Source organism: Mixophyes fleayi, chromosome 6 (assembly GCF_038048845.1).
Source record: "Mixophyes fleayi isolate aMixFle1 chromosome 6, aMixFle1.hap1, whole genome shotgun sequence".
NCBI classification, from domain to species: Eukaryota; Metazoa; Chordata; class Amphibia; order Anura; family Limnodynastidae; genus Mixophyes; species Mixophyes fleayi.
This window is the reverse complement of record NC_134407.1, coordinates 219,648,101-219,667,319: the sequence shown is the minus strand read 5'-3', so window position 1 is coordinate 219,667,319 and position 19,219 is coordinate 219,648,101. Positions and strand designations below refer to the sequence as shown.

Below are 19,219 nucleotides of genomic sequence, written 5' to 3'. Positions count from 1 at the left end.
TTGATCAGAGTAAAATCTGTGAGATTGTGCCTGTTATGGCAGTTTTAAGAAATAATCCAAAAAAAAAGTCTCTTTTTAAAATATTCTCAATTTATTATGTATGCGCAATACAGACCATTCAATTCATGTAGAACAATGGTAATTTCATATTACTTTTGGAAGCATTTTATGCCCTAAATGAACAAAATAATACGTAGATAAAGCATCATATAAGACTTTAGACCAATAATATCACTCCACATATCAGGATATCTCAACATCTCCCTTCATCCCCCAGATATAGGCATAAATCCAAGTAGACCTTGCCACATCTTATCTGGCGTTGACTTACTGTACCACAGCTTCCCCGTTTTCTGACATGAACAACGGAGGGCACATTTCAGTTTAAATATGTTACTCTATGTAATATATTTTATTTGTTTCCCCATACACCTTAAGCAACACTGTCTGAAAAGCAGAAAAACAACTTAATTTGTCAGTATAGAGATATATATATATATATATATATATATACACATATATGTATATATATATATATATATATATATATGCACTGTAGCTCGTTAACTCTTACGCATCCTACTACTATTTTATAACCAGCTTTAATTCAACTTCCATTTTGTGTGAATTGATTTTCCATATCAGTGCCTAAATGTGATACCATGTCTGCTAATGTTTTAGGTAGCCAAATCGATTTACATGTGCCCAGTTCTGAAGGTGACCCAAAGTGTAAAGGTGTATTCAATGTCCTAGCAATAGTGACCTGAAGAGCAGCACAGAGGAGCTGTGCATTTACTCCGTAAAGTGTGGAGAGAAGTTCAGTAGAAACTAATCTCCCTCCCCACCCTCAGTATAGAAGCTGCAAATTCAGGCAGTGATTTGTATGCAACACTAAGCTCAGAAGTGACACTTTCAAATCAGAACAACACACTGATCCCAGTCTATCAGCAGTGAGGTGGAGGGTCAGTCAGTCCTATCTGAAAAATAAAGAATATGTGGGGAAAATGGCCTTTTGTACAGAGAGAAAAATATCACGAGTATGCATCCAGATGTAATTGCTCCAAGGCAACTAATTGTACCTCAAAGCTATAGGAAAGGGTTGCTGAAAGTAGCCCATGAGACACCCCTAGCAGGACATTTGGCTGTTGCCAGAACTAAAGCTCTTTTGGTACATAATTTTTACTTGCCTGGCATGGTGACTGACATAGCTAAGTATTGTCGCTCATGCCATGTGTGCCAGGTTGTTGGGAAGTCTGGTGATGTGGGGAGGGCCCGTCTCATTCCCCTGACCATCATATCAGAACCCTTTGAATGGGTTACTGTGGATATTGTGGGTCCTCTAGACATTCCCAGTAGCTCAGGGAAAGAGTACATTCTGACTGCAGTGGATTATGCTACTAGGAAGCGGTAGCTCTTTCCTCCACTCGATAAAACAAGGTAGCAGTTGCTCTTATATATATATTTTCTCAATTGTGGGGTTCCCAAAAGAAATGTTAACTGATCAAGGTACCCAGTTCATGTCTAACCTCATGCAGAGTCTTTGTAAAAAGATGCAGGTGAATCATTTAATTACTTCCCCGTATCACCAGCTGGCCAACGGGCTGTGTGAACACCTTAATAGCACCCTAAAACAAATGCTTAGAACTTTTGTGGAGTGGCAGGGAAGAGACTGGGAGAGGATCCTGCCGCACCTCCTCCTTGCATACTGCGAGGTATTGCAGGAATCCACTGGCGTCTCACCCTTTGAACTCTTGTATGGATGCGGGGTGCGCGGCTCGTTAGATTTGATTAGGAAGAGTGGGAAGAGAAGCTGATTACCCCACAAACGTCAGTGGTACACTATGTAGTTCAGTTCAGGGTAAAATTGCAGTCCTTAATGGGGATGGCACAGAGCAACCTGAAAGCTGCGCAGGAGAAACAGAAGCTGTGATATGACCGCAATGCGAGAGAATGCATATTTCAGATAGAGCAAAAAGTTTTGGTTCTGATCTTTATGTGGCAGAACAAGTTGCAGGCTGCCTGGGAGGGCCCCTACACCATAGTGCAGCACATTAATGATGTCAATTATGTAGTGGCAAAGGATGAGGGCCAAAAGAGGCATAAGGTATATCACATCAACATGCTCAAAGTTTATCATGACAGGGAAGCTTGTGTATTAGCTGTATGTAGCTTGCCTGAGAGCGATCAGGAGTCTGACCAATTGGTAGATTTAGCAGCTGTTGCTAGAGAGGAGGGTTCCCTAGCAGACGCCCACTGCAGTGAAGAACTGTCTGACTCTCAGCTAGAACAGCTAGCTGACATACTACTGTCCCATCAGTCCCATTTTACAAGGAAACCTGGAAAAACACACTTGGTCACACATCATGTAAACACAGGCAACCAGACCCCCCTCAGACAGCCAGCATATTGTACTTCCCTGGAAGTGCTAGAAGCAATGAAAATGGAAACAGACGAGATGTTGCAGTTAGGGATAATTCAAAAGTCTCACAGTTCTTGGGCTGCCCCAGTGGTACTGGTCCCAAAGAAATGTAGGGGCACCCGGTTCTGTGTAGACTATAGGAGGTTGAATGACGCCACAGTGTTTGATGCTTATCCTATTCCTAGGATAGATGAACTACTAGATCAGCTTGCCCAGGCACACTACATCACCATCATGGATCTCAGTAGAGGGTACTGGCAAATCCCATTGTCACCCGAGGCACGTGAGAGGTCCGCATTTATCACCCAATTTGGGCTATTTGAGTTTTTGGCAATGCCCTTTGGAATTAAAAATGCCTCTGCGTCCTTCCAGCACCTGGTCAATGACCTGCATGAGGGCCAGGAGGGACATGCAATTGCCTACCTTGATGACATTGCTGTGTTCAGCCAGACCTGGGAGGAGCACCTGATCAATTACTGAGGCAGGTCTGACTATCAAGCCAGAGAAGTGCCAGCTTGGCATGCATGAAGTGCAGTACTTGGGGTATCGTGTAGGGGGAGGTACTCTCTGCCCAGAGCCAGGCAATGTAGAGGCTATCACAGTGTGGCCGACCCCTACCATGAAAAAGTAGGTCCCGTCTTTCTTTGGTACAGCTGGGTATTATCGAAAATTTGTGCACCATTATTGAACCCTAGCCAAACCTCTGACTGACTTAATAAAAAAGAAGTTACCCCAGGTGGTTAATTGGACAGAGGATTGTGAAAATGCATTTACAGCTCTGAAATCTGCTCTGGTCCAGTTTCCTGTGCTACAAGCTCCAGACTTTAAACAGAGGTTTATAGTACAAACTGACGCATCTAACTATGGACTAGGAACTGTCCTTAGCCAGGTGACAGTGCAGGGGGAGGAGCACCCTATCATTTTCCTAGGTAGAAAATTACTTCCCCGAGAGGTGGCATATGCTACCATTGAACGAGAGTGTCTAGTCATCGTATGGGCACTTATAAAGCTACAGCCCTACCTGTATGGACGGGATTTCGCCATTATCACAGACCATAATCCTCTAAGCTGGCTGAATACAGTTTCTGGGGATAATGGAAAGCTGTTAAGATGGAGCTTAATTTTGCAGCAATATAGCTTCACCATTCAGCACCGGAAGTCACAGTTCTTCGTGCCCTAGGTTTAGGGGGAGGTGTGACGATTATGTAGTATATCTAAGGACCGATTGTTATTTTCTGTTTAATTCATGCAAGACAATGTGTACATCTTATGTAACCTCTCAAAGTATGCTTTGCTGATTGACCTAGGTAACCTGTGCAATTAACAAAGAGTCTTTCAAAACTAGCCAGATAGATAAGGATCTTGGAGGAGTTTGAAGCCCCAAAATTGTAAACCATCTAGCCAAGCAAAATGAGCAGAGGTGAGAAATCAGGTTTTGTGAGCATTCCGATCTCAGGACATCCCTAGCTCATTTCGAAAGCCCTGTGACATTTGGGAGATCAATCTGTCCTTATTGACAGCTAAAACTCCAAAGGTGGGGGGTGAAGGCTCTGTGGAAAAAAGGTTTAAAATCTTCTACTTTAGACATCAGATTGTGCATTTTAATGAGGGGGTCTATCAAAACTGAAATGCCCCCTCTTCTTCAATTGTGTTCCCTCACACACATCAAGTCTACCTAGTGAGTAGTACTCTGCTTTTATTTCCTATTTTATTTTCTGAAACAGTGTAACATATTGTATGTCTTTTTATTAACTTTTTTGTAATTAAGCCTTGGAAACATTTTTCAGATTAAATAAATTTAATCTAGTGTGTTCTCCGTGATTCTTTGTGAACTTATGAAGCCCAGGGAGGCTCATGCTACATGTATATGTGATTTAAGTGTGAAACCTTAATAAGTAGTTTTAGTGAATGTAAGGACACCATATAAATCCTTTGTGGTGGCAGAAAAGGTGTATTCATTCCTAAGTGACTAAGGTGACGCCGGTCATGGCCAGCTGTTCAGATTGCTGTATCTGGGACAGGCTGGCCGTTCGTGCAGTACCCATTCACCAATTTCAGATGGAACACTTCTGTGTGTTGCAAAACCGATATCTTTGGATGAAGTTTTATTGCAAGACACTGAACAATGATGTCACGGTTCTAGGCAGAAGTATAGGATCCCCAGACCTGTCTAGCTCGACACTACTCTACCCAGAGGCACAGAGTCTAATTGGACAGGTTGTGTTCACAAGGAATCCCTGCAGGTTGGTATGGGCTTTGCAACCACTGCCCCGCAGGTCGCAGCCCTCTGGGAGAGTGTTAGACGAGACCTGTATGGAGAATATAGGATTAAAGAGAACTCTATAGGGAGATGCTGTAAAGCAGCGAAATGGATTTGAAAAGAGGATACCTGTGGATGAGTAGCACTAAACAGCAACTGAGGATTCACTGGAACAGCGAGCTGAACAAGAGAAAGTGATGTTTGAGGATGAGTAGCACTGAACAGCAACTGAGGAATCACTGGAACAGTGAACTGAACACGAGGAAGTGATGTCTGAGGATGAGTAGCACTAAACAGCAACTGAGGAATCACTGGAACAGCGAGCTGAACACGAGGAAGTGATGTCTGAGGAGGAGTAACACTGAACAGCAACTGAGGAATCACTGGAACAGTGAGCTGAACAAGAGAAAGTGATGTTAGAGGATGAGTAGCACTGAACAGCAACTGAGGAATCACTGGAACAGTGAGCTGAACACGAGGAAGTGATGTCTGAGGATGAGCAGCACTGAACAGCAGGAGCTAAAGGAGCCACGTCTTCTCACACCTGACTGCAGGTAATTGCAGCTCCAATGACAGAGGGAGAAGGCTTAAGAGGAGATTGTGTCTGCACGGGTGCAGACCAGAATCCAAGATGGTCATTTCCATCGAATGGAACTAGTGCTCGGCGCCGAGGAACATCCCTGCACATAAGTCTGCAGGGACTCGACTGCGGTCCTGGCGTGTGATGAATGAATAGCTTCTAGTAGTTTAACCGAAAAACAATTTTAGAATACAGAAGTGTATTTTTATGTAGTAGATTGGGTATATAGACCATGTTGGTCCGCAGTACAGAAGTCATGCGCCATGGGAAAAAAATTGGGATTATCATTAATGGGTTTAGCAATAGACAATGTTCATAATTTGGAGAAATTGGCAGAATTATTTGATCATGTCGCCAATGAAATTTTAGATGTCTTAGATATATCGTCAAATGTAACCAAATTCCATGCTAAAGTTTTAAATCCTTATGCTTTGGTATTAAATTACAAGGGAGCATGTGTCACACTGAGGGTCCTGCTTGCAACAGTTATGTGAGAATTAAACAGATGAAATATATGGATATAAACAGAAAATCAAACAAATGAAAGCTGATTTAGGGAGGCAAATTATAAAGAAGATGCCCAATGGCCGGGTTACGTTGGTTAAACACTGCTAATTGGTTTTCTTGATGGGGAGGTTGGCCTAGTTGAATTAATTGCTCATAGTTTGTTATATGTAATCATTGTATTACTTGTGATTTATGTAATGTAGTTGTTTTATAAAATGTTCTAAAAAAACAGTTGAGGCTTTGCATCTGAGGGGCAATTACGATTAGCTTGTATAAGCCAGAGAGTGGAATGTGATGGAAAGGGTTAAAAGGACTGAATTATGCAAGCCCCAGTACTGTTATGTAGACAACATACATACAAAGATCACTATTATGCAGTGCAAAGAGATATGCAGCAAAGAACTTGTTTCAAATAGTTTTGGGGGAGAGTATGTACTGAGCCCCTGACACTTCACTCTGTGCCCACAGTCAGTACTAACTACTGCATCATACATCCATTATGCCCAGATTATGCCCTGAGCCACTCATCACATTATGCCCACGGTTTGTATTGTGCTCTTCACTACACCCCCTTACACTCAGTGTGTCCACATCACACCCTGTCACTGCTCACCCCCCAGTATGTGACACTCACAGACACCCTTCTCTCTCCCTGCCCTCTTCTACTGGGAGACATCTCCCCTCCAGCACCCAGCTGTGTCATCCTATGTATCTCAGTGCTGGGGGAGGGGGACCATAAATGTTACTGGGTGCAGCCATTGTGGTGTGGTCTTGTTATATCAGAGGGAAATAACTTGGATGTCATTGATCCCTCAGGATAGAGTGAAGAGGTGAATGTACTTTAGGACGTATATCAGTACAGAACAAGTAATGTCTTACAGCTGATGACTGACAGATATGTGACAGTAATTTTCCTCTCCTCCACTCAGGAGGTAACAGGCAGCCTAGTCCCAAGTAACAATCAGCAGCTGCATCTAAGAGATATTGTGGTAGTCACAGTAATTCCTACTGTATAATCCTCATAATACTTATATCCTCATCATTCATCACCTATTTTATTTTACCTGTGTTATGTTTATCGTTATATCTCATTATATCTATGTAGGTACATAACCTGCCAGTCACTGCGTCCTCTCACCCGGAAGATGTTACCTGACATCCGGTCTGTGCGTTCCACCGACTTCCTGACTGTGCGGTCCACCGACTTCCGGTATGTGCGGTCCATCTGACTTCCTGTATGTGCGGTCCATCTGACTTCCTGTATGTGCGGTCCACCCGACTTCCTGTATGTGCGTTCCACCTGCTTTTCGCTGGATGTGATCTTTCTTCTATTGCAACTTCCGGGTGACCTTAGAGTAGGAGGAGTCAGAGAGGTGACTGCTGTGTCCGCACCAGGTAATTATGGTATTATTATTATATATTATTATACAGGGGGAGCAGCCTCTGGTGTCCTGTGAGTATAATACGTGTCAGCTGACTGGGGCCCTGTTATTATAACACAGTTTGAGGTGTAATTAGTGTAATACAGGTGCAGCAGCCTCTGGTGTCCTGATATAATACATTTACAGCAGACTGGTAGAGGACTCCTTTACTTTCCATAATGAATCAGCTCCTTCATGTTCATGTAACAAAGGGCTGAGCTCACTGAGCTGAGGGTGTCAGTCAGGGCTTCTTGTTTTACTAAACAATAGACTCTCACAGAGAATGTCAGTGTGTGTGAGAATCTTCAGAGTCTAAATGATTATCCTCCAGTAAATGCCTCATCCTCCCCTGTGCTATATACAGGGTCAGCAGGATTTTCATACATAAACATGAACGGCAATGATTGAATAACTGTGACTTCTAGTATGACAGTTCATGCTGGGACTTATGGTTCCATTACAGCTGCAGTCACAGATTGTCCAAAACTGATGAAATTCACTATTGGTTAACCGTATTCTTGTTCTCATTGCTGCCTGTCCTATCCCCGCTTTATTAACATTTTCTCTTCTGTTTGCTTTTCTTTCCCCCCTTAGTTTCATTGTTATAGTACGTGAGGTGAATATGTAGATATTTTTGGTAATGGTGGGTTAAAAGTTTTGGTAAAATTTCTGATTTTGTGGTCACCAACTCTAAGACTGTTCTTAGGACTGCACTGCCACGTTGGTGTCCCTTTGTACTATTTCAAATAGATTTTATTTTGTTACCACCTACCAGAGGTTATAAATACTGTATGGTTATAACCACTAGATTAGAGGATGCTATAATAATTTAATAAATGTAAATTCACATATAATGATAAATAGGAGGATGGAGTAATGCAATGAAAAAATTTAAAATGACAGGAGGCAGAAACGAATACTACAGCTAAGGAAATCAAACGTTCATCGTAGGCAGAAGAAGCTGAATGTAGGACGGCATCTGTAGGGACATCTAGGGTAAGATCTGCGTCCTGTACGGACTCTGATCCTTATTCCTGGACACAACGCTATTTATGAAAGAAAGAGCTATAACATTATGTCTATGATGAGAGTTTGATTTCCTTAGCTGTCTTATTCGGCTCTGCCTCCTGTCATTTTTCTATTTTTCATTGCATTACTCTATCCTCCTATTTATCATTATATGTGAATTTACATTTATTCAATTATTATAGCGCCCTCTAATCTAGTGGTTATTTGTTTTTTTAATGAGGTGCAGCACTCACTCAGCAACAGCGCCTGATTCCTTTGTTTGTAACTCTATGGTTATAGTATTATACTGTTCTAGTAGGTGGGTACAATTCCCAGAGAAACTACTGTATACTGAGGTGCTCCACCTATAGTAGAATCATGTAATTTTAAAACAAAAACAGATAACACATTGGTAAGGGGCTTGTTATTGTTACAGTTTTGGTTTAGTATGTATTTAAATACCATTGGAATATCTAACCCAGGGAAAAAAAGATTTGCAGACTGTCACTAATATGTTGCTTAAAGATCTCATACCCCACCGGGCACTCCAGAGTGATACCAGTGTGACCTGTGTATACTGATCAGTGGATTATTGGTGACCTGTGTATACTGATCAGTGAGCCTTTATCTCACTTCTTGGCCCCTCTAATCAGTGGGCAGCTAGGCCACTTATCTCTATCACTTTCTTTAGTTGCTGCACACACAAATACAAATCTCTTTTATGGCTGAGATTCCCTTCTCAGCCAGTTACTGTGGTCTGTCTCTCTCTCTGTGTCTCCCTATGTGTCTCTCTTCCAGGCATGCTCAGATAGTCCAACTCATGCGTTCCCCATATGTATGTCTGTATGTACATACGTACGTACGTACGGGGTAATATGTCTTTCAAGGAGCTATATCCACCTTGGGGGAGACAGAAGGGGAAAGGTCAGGGTAGGAGAGATAGAGGTGGTACTGGAGGCCGAATGAGTGAGTTTGTTCACCTATAGATAGAAGAGGTTCATTCAGAACAACAGAGGGACAGGTACAGAGTCTTTTGTGATCCCAACGGAATGGGAGTGGAGAGGATGATGATCAGTCATTTGTATGATGGGATATTAAATGTCAGCAAATACAAGAGGAAAAGCGCTACAGTTGAATCACTATATACCACAATAATAGATGGAAGGGACCAATGGCTCTGTTCCCGAGTCGACAGCACAGTGGCTAAGTGGTTAGCACTTCTGCCTCACATCACTGGGGTCATGAGTTCAAATCCTGACCATGGCCTTATCTGGAGAGGTGAGAGATTCTGTGACATCATTTATAGAAACAGTTATATCAGAATCTTACAACTTACCTCTCCTGCAGCTCCTGTGGTCTTCAGTGGACCGGCTACTCTTAGTCCTCTGTTATCCTCCAGCTCCCAACACAACGTCATCTTGCTGTTTGCACTAATCTGTCCAAAGAAGGTGATTCATCTGTGGGTTGCGCCGGCCATAGACAGAGGACACAAATTGGTGGCAGGAGCTGCACCCATCTCAGATATTCACTCCACTTTCCTAGGAACATGTTACTTATAGGAAATACATTGTTTTTTAAAATTAGATATTTTTTTTTGCACAGTTAACCCCTAAAAGTAACAACTCTGAATTGGTGTTTTTTTCATTTACTTTTTTATTGATGTATCCCTCAATACACAGGAGTACATAGTAGTGAAGAAGACATCTGATGAGCGTGTGATACTCAGCAGCCATCTCCGTGTGTCAGAAAGATTGAGCAGCACCCAGAATCCTGCCCAAGTCACAGTTCCTCCACCTCACTTACTGATACATGAGGAAAACAATGATCAGAAGATCCTGCAAGTAACCCACAAGATCATTTAGCTGCTGACTGGAGAGGTGACTGCTGGGAATGGGACATTATACAGTAACACCAGGGGATGTGTCTGGGTGATGACTGTATCATTGTGTGTGTCAGGGTCCTATAAGGTGTGAGGATATCACTGTCTATTTCTCCATGCAGGAGTGGGAGTATTTAGAAGGACACAAGGGTCAGGACAAGGACGTGATGATGGAGAATCACCAGACCCTCATGTCATGGGGTAAGAGTAGACTATTATGTATTGTATAGGAGAAAGCAGTTTTGAGGGCCAACTAGATATACACAATAACATTGTATTCTGTCACAATGTGTCTCCTACAGATGGATCCAGTAACAGAAATACCCCAGAGAGATGTCCTCATCCACTTTTTTCACAGGATTGTACAGAGGAAAATCATATTATCCCACAAGACTATCAGGTAGGTAGGGTTTAGGGTCTAGGGTCTCACCAAATACCAAAGTGACTTTTCACTATATGATCTATAGAGCAGCTGTGTGTGTATTATACACTGATATTCTTCTGGTTAATCTCAAATAATTTAATCAGACCTTATTAAAGTAGTATTTTATTGCTTTGTTGGTAATTTAGGGTGATAACCTGGCTGATATTAAGGCAGAAGATATAGAGGGAGAAGAAGAGACGTATGTGAGAGGTGATCAACAGGAAATCCCTACAGATATCAGCACAGGTGAGTACTACATCAATCTCTTATTCTACACCCTTCTCTGTACAAACTAATGAGGAACAAGTATCTACTCAGTGGGGGAGTCAGGAGCAATCAGTCCCTATTAGTCTTCTGTTCTCCTCCTCACATCATATCATTGTGAGCTACCAGCAGAGAGATCTGACCAGTCTCCTCCCCCCACACTCTCTGGTGATTCCTATATATCAGTACAAGGGAAGTCACCATAGTGATTCAATAGCTGAATGAGACCCTGTGTGACATTATCCATGATCCTCCCTGTGCACTAATAGTAGTAATAATATTTTTATATGCAGTTCTCAGTAAAGGATATCGGATGACTGTTTCGCTCTTTTCCGAACCAGCTGTGTGGTTTGCCTTGAGACGTCCTTATGTACCAGCCTGGCACATCTGGTACCTCTGTGGGGATGACATCACCTTCGCAAAGTTAAATTTAATTTTCTTTGTGAATCTACAATACTCAGATGAAAGCACATTTAGGAACAAGTACTAGTGGGTTCACCATACCAATACCTAATGCACAACCCTATCTGAAAGCTGCTTATAGTCAGTTTATTTCCGGAATTCTGTCCCGGCTACTAGGCAATGATCTTCATTTCTCTAACAGCAAGGTAGGGACCAATCCCGATGTCTCCCTGCTTTTAAAAGGCTCACAAAGTTGTAAAGTTCAAAGACCCTAAAAGATTTATACACCAGCATGATTCACTGATCCATAATTAGTCCAGTACTGTCCAAGAAGAAGACCACTGTTGATGGGATGTAGCCCCCTTTTATTCCTGCTCTGGTTCCTCTGGTGGTATGTCTTCAGGAAGGCTGGTGCTAGATAGTGCCCACCAGATGGGCACCTGATTAGCAAAGGGACTGCCACTGAGCACCCTTTCACATAAGCAGTAGCAGGTCCTCTGTGGTGACTTTGGTAAGTCTGAGTGGAAAAAAGAGCATATTCTCCCTGGTATTTGAGTATATTGAGCCGTCCACAGATGAAACCTGTTACATTATTTGTATAGACTGGAACCAGCATAATATGGCCAACCGCTAGTGAAGAAAGTCCCACAGAGTATTGGGCCAGCATTTGACACTGACTGTCTTGGTGTTTTTGGTCAGCTGGGTATCCTGATGAATTTAAGTAAAGGTGTCTCCTTTAAAGGACTTGATGCAGAGTCTTACCATTGTCTACAGAACCCACCTGATGACCTCTAAGTAGTATGTGCAATAAATCATTAAACACATATAAAAAAATCTAAAACATGAGATGCCAAGCAGGCTTAACCTTTATTTTTTATTTTTTTTTAAATATATTTTTATTCAGATTTTTGTCAAAAATAAACGGTACAGCATATGTTATGATCATACAACTCATAACAGTATTAGCATCGAGAGTTTGTAGTACAGGTGAGGTAAAGAACTCAGAACCACCACAAACGGGGTGGTCCTCAAGATTGGTAACATACAGGTAAACGAGAGTCAAAAGAATTATGGTTATGAGATATCCGGAGTACCATGAAGGGAAAATGAAGAGGGTGAGAGGAAGAGGAAATAATAGAAGTGGGAAGAACAAAGAAGAAGAAAGGGGAAACAGGACCTAGCGAGACTCAGCTCAAACAATTACTGAAGTATCGTTATTTTCATCTTTCAAGAAGGGGAATGTGTAGTAATCTTGCCACCTATGCCATGTGGAGAGAAATTTGTAAGGGCGATCATTAACTACACTAGTCATGTGCTCTAGGTTATGTATTTGCCAAACACTTTGAATTAGTTCTGAGACAGAAGTGCTCCCTGATTGTTTCCATTTCTTGGCTATTAAGCATCGGGCTGCGGTCAGGATATGGCCCGGGAGTAACCACATTATTTTGTGGGTGTCAGGAGGTAGCCGAAGGAGGAGAAAGTAAGATATATGGAATGGAGATCTTAGATTAGTTACTTTATAAATAAGGTCAGCCACCTCTTTCCAGAAGGGGATGATTTTTGGGCAGCTCCACCAGATGTGGGACAGGGAGCCATGCTGGCCACAGTTGCGCCAGCAGAGGTCAGAGGTTGCCAGATAGATTGTTTTCAGTCTGGATGGGACTAAATACCAACGGAATAAGAGTTTGTAGGAGTTTTCTTTCATATGTGTACAGATAAAGGATTTGGCGACTGCCTCGCAAATCTCCGTCCATTCCTCAGGATCCAAAGATTCAGCCATCTCCTCCTCCCAGCGGAGCTCATGAGCCTCCTTGTCAGACAAATTGTGATTCAATAGTAGAGAATAGAAAGTGGATATTAAACCTTTAGAAGACGTTTTGTTTTTACAGAAGGTTTCTAGGGGGGAGGGATTGTGAGGAGCCCGAGGGTCTATTAAGGTGGAGAAAATGTGACGAATTTGTAGATAGTGATAAAACACGGAGGACGAGAGATGGAAACGCTTATGGAGATCAGCAAAGGTCGGTGAAAAAACCCATTGGGACAATATCGGAAAGAAACAAAATATTCCGTTTTGTCCATTGGGAATAAGATTTAAGATTGACCTCTGGAGGGAAAGAGGGGTTATGCCACAGAGGGAACATCTGCTTGGGATTAGACAAGAGTTTAAAAGTGCGGGAGCAATATTTCCATATTTCTATAGAAAAATGAACTGTTGGGGGGAGGGTGTGCAGAGGGCGAAGGTCCTTAGGATCTAGCCAGAACAAAATACTGGGGGATAACATCTGGAGGAGGTCAGCCTCTGTGTCAACCCAAAGCCTAGTTTGGGGAGAGAATGAGAGAGAACGGCTTGGGTGAGGTGTGACGCCAGGTAGTATTTATGGAGGCACGGTAGCCCCAATCCACCATTACGGGCGTGACGAAAGAGAACTTTGAGGCGAACTCTAGGACGTCGGCCGGACCATATAAATTGTGAGATGCTTGCCTGAAGATCTTTAAGAAAAATTGATGGGACTCGTACAGGGAGGGTCTGGAAGAGGTAAAGAATCCTTGGTAGAATATTCATCTTAACTGAGGCATCTCTACCAATCCAAGAAATGGCTTAACCTTTATTTTAAAGTAGCCACTAGCCATATTTCTTCCTAAATCATCCTAAATCTAAGGATATGGAAGGCTTGGACTCTTCCTATTGATGATCTTTAACCTCCTGTAAAACCAGATGACCGCAACAAATGACTGAGCCAACAGCTTGCTTCAGTTAGGAGATATAATAACCTGAATCATGTTATATGGAGGTTCTTTTTTTGCAACAATAGAGGAGATCATGTGCTTAGTGATATGAAGAAGTTCACTCAGTTTTGACAGTGATGTCACCTTCAGCATTTCCCACCATACTATAATGCAATGAAGAGAAGTACCTAACATTTGGGGCTCCCATTTTAATTATTTCCCTGCAGAGTTGTGACCATTATTCTGAAACTACTAATGGATCTCTCTTATTTACAGCTGCTTAAAATTTCTTATCAATTTATTTATCATTAACAGTTTTTGTTATATAGTGCCTAAATATTGTACATACAAAGTGAGAGCAATTGATCAACTACTTACAGACACAGGGAGACAACCTTCCTGAAAAGAGCCAACCATGATGTATGAGTAATCCATCTTTCCTATTGGAACAAATGGAAGTTTCCTTTCACTTCCCCTCTTCACACTTTTATATTAGGATCAATCAGACACTTAATAACAAAGGGTTATTTGTCTACGATTGTTTCACATTTGTATCCTCTCTAGATAACATTCCCTTATTTACTAAGAACACTGGGACATGGACATTACTGCCAAGTTCTATATGGTTATCTATGCAGAGGGGCTCAGAGTTCAAGGTGAGTCCTGGGTCCTCTTAGCCTAAAATGCTGTAATATGCCCAGAAATAGTTTAGAGAGAGCCATGGCTCAGACATGTCCTGTCATTACAGTTATACCTACTGAGGGCAAGTATCTATTGTGCTGTAGGAGATACTGTCCTATCTCAGTTCTCAGTGTGGATTTAAAATTGTTTTGCAACAATCATAAGATACTGGATATGCCTTTACCTTCCACCCATTACTCACAGAAACAAGGGTTATAATCTCCAAGGCATTTAGTCTAATCTACTTTGCTGAATTCAGGGGGCGTCCTGCAATTTTATTTTCTACTCATTTAGAAAAATCTAAGACTGGGCTTTCTTGGACACCACTAGGCAAGTAGGAATGTTTTCAACCTTATCAAATAGAAGCTTGTCCTCTGCTCACATCCTCTTATTGTGAGTATAGGGAAACAACAGCCTTTCAGATAAAGGGCCTATCCACAACAGTACCAGGCAGGGCTGACTGTTGTCTTGCTTGATTTATCTTGATTGTTGACCAGAATATTGTATCCTGCACAGAGGACTCCAAACAATGATGTAAATGTCTGTGTGTAATTTGATATTCTGTGTTGGTACAAACCTACGTCATGCTCTAAAAACCTAGTGGATAAAGTATTGACTTAAACGGCTGCCATGTAAATTATAGACAACCCAAACATCACATGGATTACATTAAGCTCCGGCCACCATAAAGTTGCAGCTTTTGCAGATGACCTCCTGTTCTCTATTCCTGTGCCAGACATCTCTGTCCACAACCACATGAAGAATTGTAAAAACTCACATTAAAATCCAAATCTCAAGCTTTTACATTGCTCACCCAGCTTCTCACGTTTCCTATGTGTCCTCTTCTTTTTACTTCATTTGGTCCAGGCAGTCAGTGAAATACTTGGGCACGAAGATATCCCATGACCTCTCCCAACTTTATACTGTAAACCACGTACGCATACTGAGGCAGATCTTCTTATACAGTATCTGCCCACAATGTAATTAAAATGAGACTTTTTCCACAACTTCCATGTCACACAATGTCACAGGATGGACATTAGCTCTTATGTTCTGGTGTGAGATTACACTGACAGACAACAATTGTAAAATGATAATACACATGTTTATTATTAAGGATACATATCATCATCACCATTTATTTATATAGCGCCACTGATTCCGCAACGCTGAACAGAGAACTCATTCACATCAGTCCCTGCCCCATTGGAGCTTACAGTCTAAATTCCCTAACATATACACACACACAGACAGACAGACATTGAGAGACTAGGGTCAATTTTGATATGTTTGATATGTTTTTGGAGTGTGGGAGGAAACCGGAGCACCCGGAGGAAACCCACGCAAACACGGGGAGAACATACAAACTCCACACAGATAAGGCCATGGTCGGGAATTGAACTCATGACCCCAGCGCTGTGAGGCAGAAGTGCTAACCACTAGGCCACCGTGCTAAATGGTGATGATGATGATGATGAAGGATACATATAAAATGAATAAGTACTTTTGATTGTTGAGAAATGTTTTGATCTGAGGAGTCCCGGTGCTTGATCGCACTCAGTGAATTCAGGATAATTTGTTGGACACAGTTTTCTCAACATTCCAATTGAAGCTCAAACAATCTGGGTGTTGGCTGTGTAATAAAACTACATCCACACCCCCTCTTCTCCCCCGAGACTAGTTAAATCAAATTCTGTGCTGCACATATATAAATATCTTACAGGGATCATTGTATGTATCTTATCTACGAAATGAGAGGCTTTCATGGTCAGTTCTGTTAACCCTTTTGATGACAGTAGACATTCATCCCCTCATATAAAGATCTTACTGGTGTTAACATTTCTCATTGTTCCAGCCTGTTTTTACTGTTTTATAATAACTTTAAGATTGGAACAAATAAGAGATACCTCCTTAATTACTGAAATATGAGTTATAGGTTGCTTAGGTTAATGTACACACAGTATTATTATTATTATTATTATTAATTTTTATTTATAAGGCGCCACAAGGCGTCCGCAGCGCCGTACAGAGACAAACAAATTACAATACAATGGGAGACAGCACAGTACAGTAAACAGTAAGCACAGCAACTCAGTAAGCTCAATGCACAGCTAGAGAGGGCGGGGAACGGGGACGGAGGATCCGCAAACGACAGGGCCCAAGAAGGAGGGCGCGGAAGACAGGGAGACCCCCATGGGGGAGGAGGGAGCGAGAGTGGACGTGGGGTGGAGGACCCTCGAGGAGGAGGGCTAAGTAAGTGGAGAGCAGAGTTAGAAGTGGTAGAAACAGGAGGAGAGATGGCCCTGCTCAGAGGAGCGTACAATCTAAGGGTATCTGACCATCACACCTAAACAATGTATTCAGTCACTGTGTGTCTTCTACAGATGGATCCAGTAACAGAAATACCCCAGAGAGATGTCCTCGTCCTCTTTATTCACAGGATTGTACAGAGGAAAATCACAGTATCCCACAGGAGTGTCAGGTAGATGGAATATATGGTCTTACAAAAATACCAAAATTATTTTTCACAACATGATCTGTAGAACAGCTGTGTATGTCTAATACACTGATACTAATCTTTTTAATCTCAATTAATGAAATAAGAAATTATTTAAGTGTTATTTTTTTTGTTATGTAGGATGACTATCTGACTGATATTAAGGTAGAAAAAATAGATGGAGAAGCAGAGATGTATGTGAGGGGTGATCAGCAGTGTAAGGAGGAGGAGATAACTACCGATATCAGCACCGGTGAGTAATAAACACTTATTACATAAAAGAATGAGATATTCTCCTTGGTCAGACACTACCACAATCACTTGTTCTACACCCATACAAACAGTATCTGTCCAGTGGGGGAGTCAGGATTTTTGTTGGAGTTTTCCTTGGTGCAGTGTAGGTTGAGGTGGTGATGTGGTGTTTCTGTTACCATGTGGATGTACTAATATTGGAAATTGGCTTATCTTGATGTTACTGCTGTTCAACTCAGTGAATCTCCAGTTGGTGAGGAGATAGAGAGTTGCATGATGGGTAAGTATGGTGCGAGAGCCAGCAAAGTGGTTTATTCCATTACATCTCCAAATTTTAATTTGAAACAGTAGTGAAAAAAAACAAAACACCAGCTGGAAATTTAAAATGAAATCTTCACTCCCATCTTCCATTTACATTTGAAGCTATGATCTACAATGATCTGCTCTGTATAGTTCATACATACACTGCTCTATATTCATATACCTATGTTGGTAACCAGACAGCATTCCACGAATATATGAGGGACCTGTAGATCTGTACAGTAGTCACTCGGCGCTGACAATAGTGTCTGAATTATCTGTGTATGCTAGACAGTTGTGAGTAAATACACACGTTACATACCTTTTTAGTTTAGTTTAAAAATCTTGTTCAACGATATGAAGGGATGTGGAACGACAATCGTTCAGTTCGTTGCAGCGTACACACTAATACTATATCTGGCCAAACAGTTTGTTCTCGGGTGATTTGCCCGATGACTGTAAAGCTAGTAGGGTGTATCCAGCCTTACTTAACCAGGATTAAGTCACTCAGCAACTGGTTTGCGTAGCTATTGGTCTTCGTGGAAATGTCAGACTCCAAGTCTCCAAAACAGGAGGAGGGAAAACAATGAGGGGATGACAGCTCTCTCCTCCCATCTCCATCCCCTTGGGGGGTGGGCTTTCCAGTGTGGGAGATGTTGTCTTTTTGAAAAGACCTGCAGGGTGACACACTACTTTTTTTGTGTCATTCGCATCTAAATGCTATTGGCGTTTGAGTCGTGGCTCCTGCCAGTGTGATAGGGATTTTTGCCTGGGAGTATTGTGACTATTGGATTTGCAGATTTGTTTACTCTGCCTGGCTTATTCTATTAATCATGGACAACATGTCCCTATAACTTGCACTGGTAAAGAAAACCTATTTTCTTTATAAATGATTAGGGGTTATTGAACACTGGGATGTCACTGTGGGAAGGTTGAAGTTTGGTGAACACTGGATATATTGGCTCTGAAGGTCTTGCCTGCCGGTAATTGCGCTGCTAAGTTAGGAGGCGTGGAGTCTAACTCACCTTTGCACTTCGCCAGGGACCTCCGCAAGGGAGTTTGGGGTTCACTGCAAAGGCGTGCAGGACGCGGCCCTCCCAGATAGCTACCAGCAAAGTGTTTAGGTGAACAAGCGTTGTCGTGCAGTCCGAGGTCAACTGTGCGGGCAATACAGGCACCAAAAGAGCAGGCAATAGCAGAGTCAGGAAGCCAGGGGTCAATAACAGAAGATCAATGTGTCCAGAGGGAGATCTAAAAAATAGGCAGAACCGGGTCAGAATCCAGGTAAACAGGCAGAATGCTTGGAAACATACAAGGGTGCTGGAGACTAATGTGACCTAGATACTCTGGCACACTAATGGCGTCAGAGCCAGGTTTAAATAGAAAACTGTGCTCTGTCATTTGTTAGAAATGGGATTGGCGGTTGGAACACCTGACTGCCGACAGTAAGGGGCTGCTGGCAATGGAGACGCGATGTTCTTGCACACGGCCCGGAACTGAAACTAGCCTTCCGTTGCCTAGAAACGGGGCGCACAGATGGGGGCAGAGAAGGCAGCAGTCCTTGGCACCCACCTTGCGCATGGGGATGGCGCCCGATA

The 19,219-nt window shown here is 42.2% G+C and overlaps 2 protein-coding genes across 3 annotated transcripts in view; one reads left to right on the top strand and one right to left on the bottom strand.

Moving 5' to 3' along the window:
- Window positions 1-19,219, bottom strand: part of LOC142159791 (uncharacterized) — a 1,176,369-nt gene that overhangs the window by 168,912 nt on the left and 988,238 nt on the right. The window lies entirely within an intron of this gene.
- Window positions 1-19,219, top strand: part of LOC142160639 (uncharacterized) — an 81,116-nt gene that overhangs the window by 17,538 nt on the left and 44,359 nt on the right. The window contains exons 5-8 of the mRNA XM_075215502.1: window positions 1,241-1,407; window positions 6,872-6,976; window positions 9,595-9,643; window positions 17,211-17,322. Of these exons, the coding sequence (XP_075071603.1) occupies window positions 1,241-1,407; window positions 6,872-6,976; window positions 9,595-9,643; window positions 17,211-17,322 (433 nt within the window). The remainder of the gene's footprint in view (window positions 1-1,240; window positions 1,408-6,871; window positions 6,977-9,594; window positions 9,644-17,210; window positions 17,323-19,219) is intronic.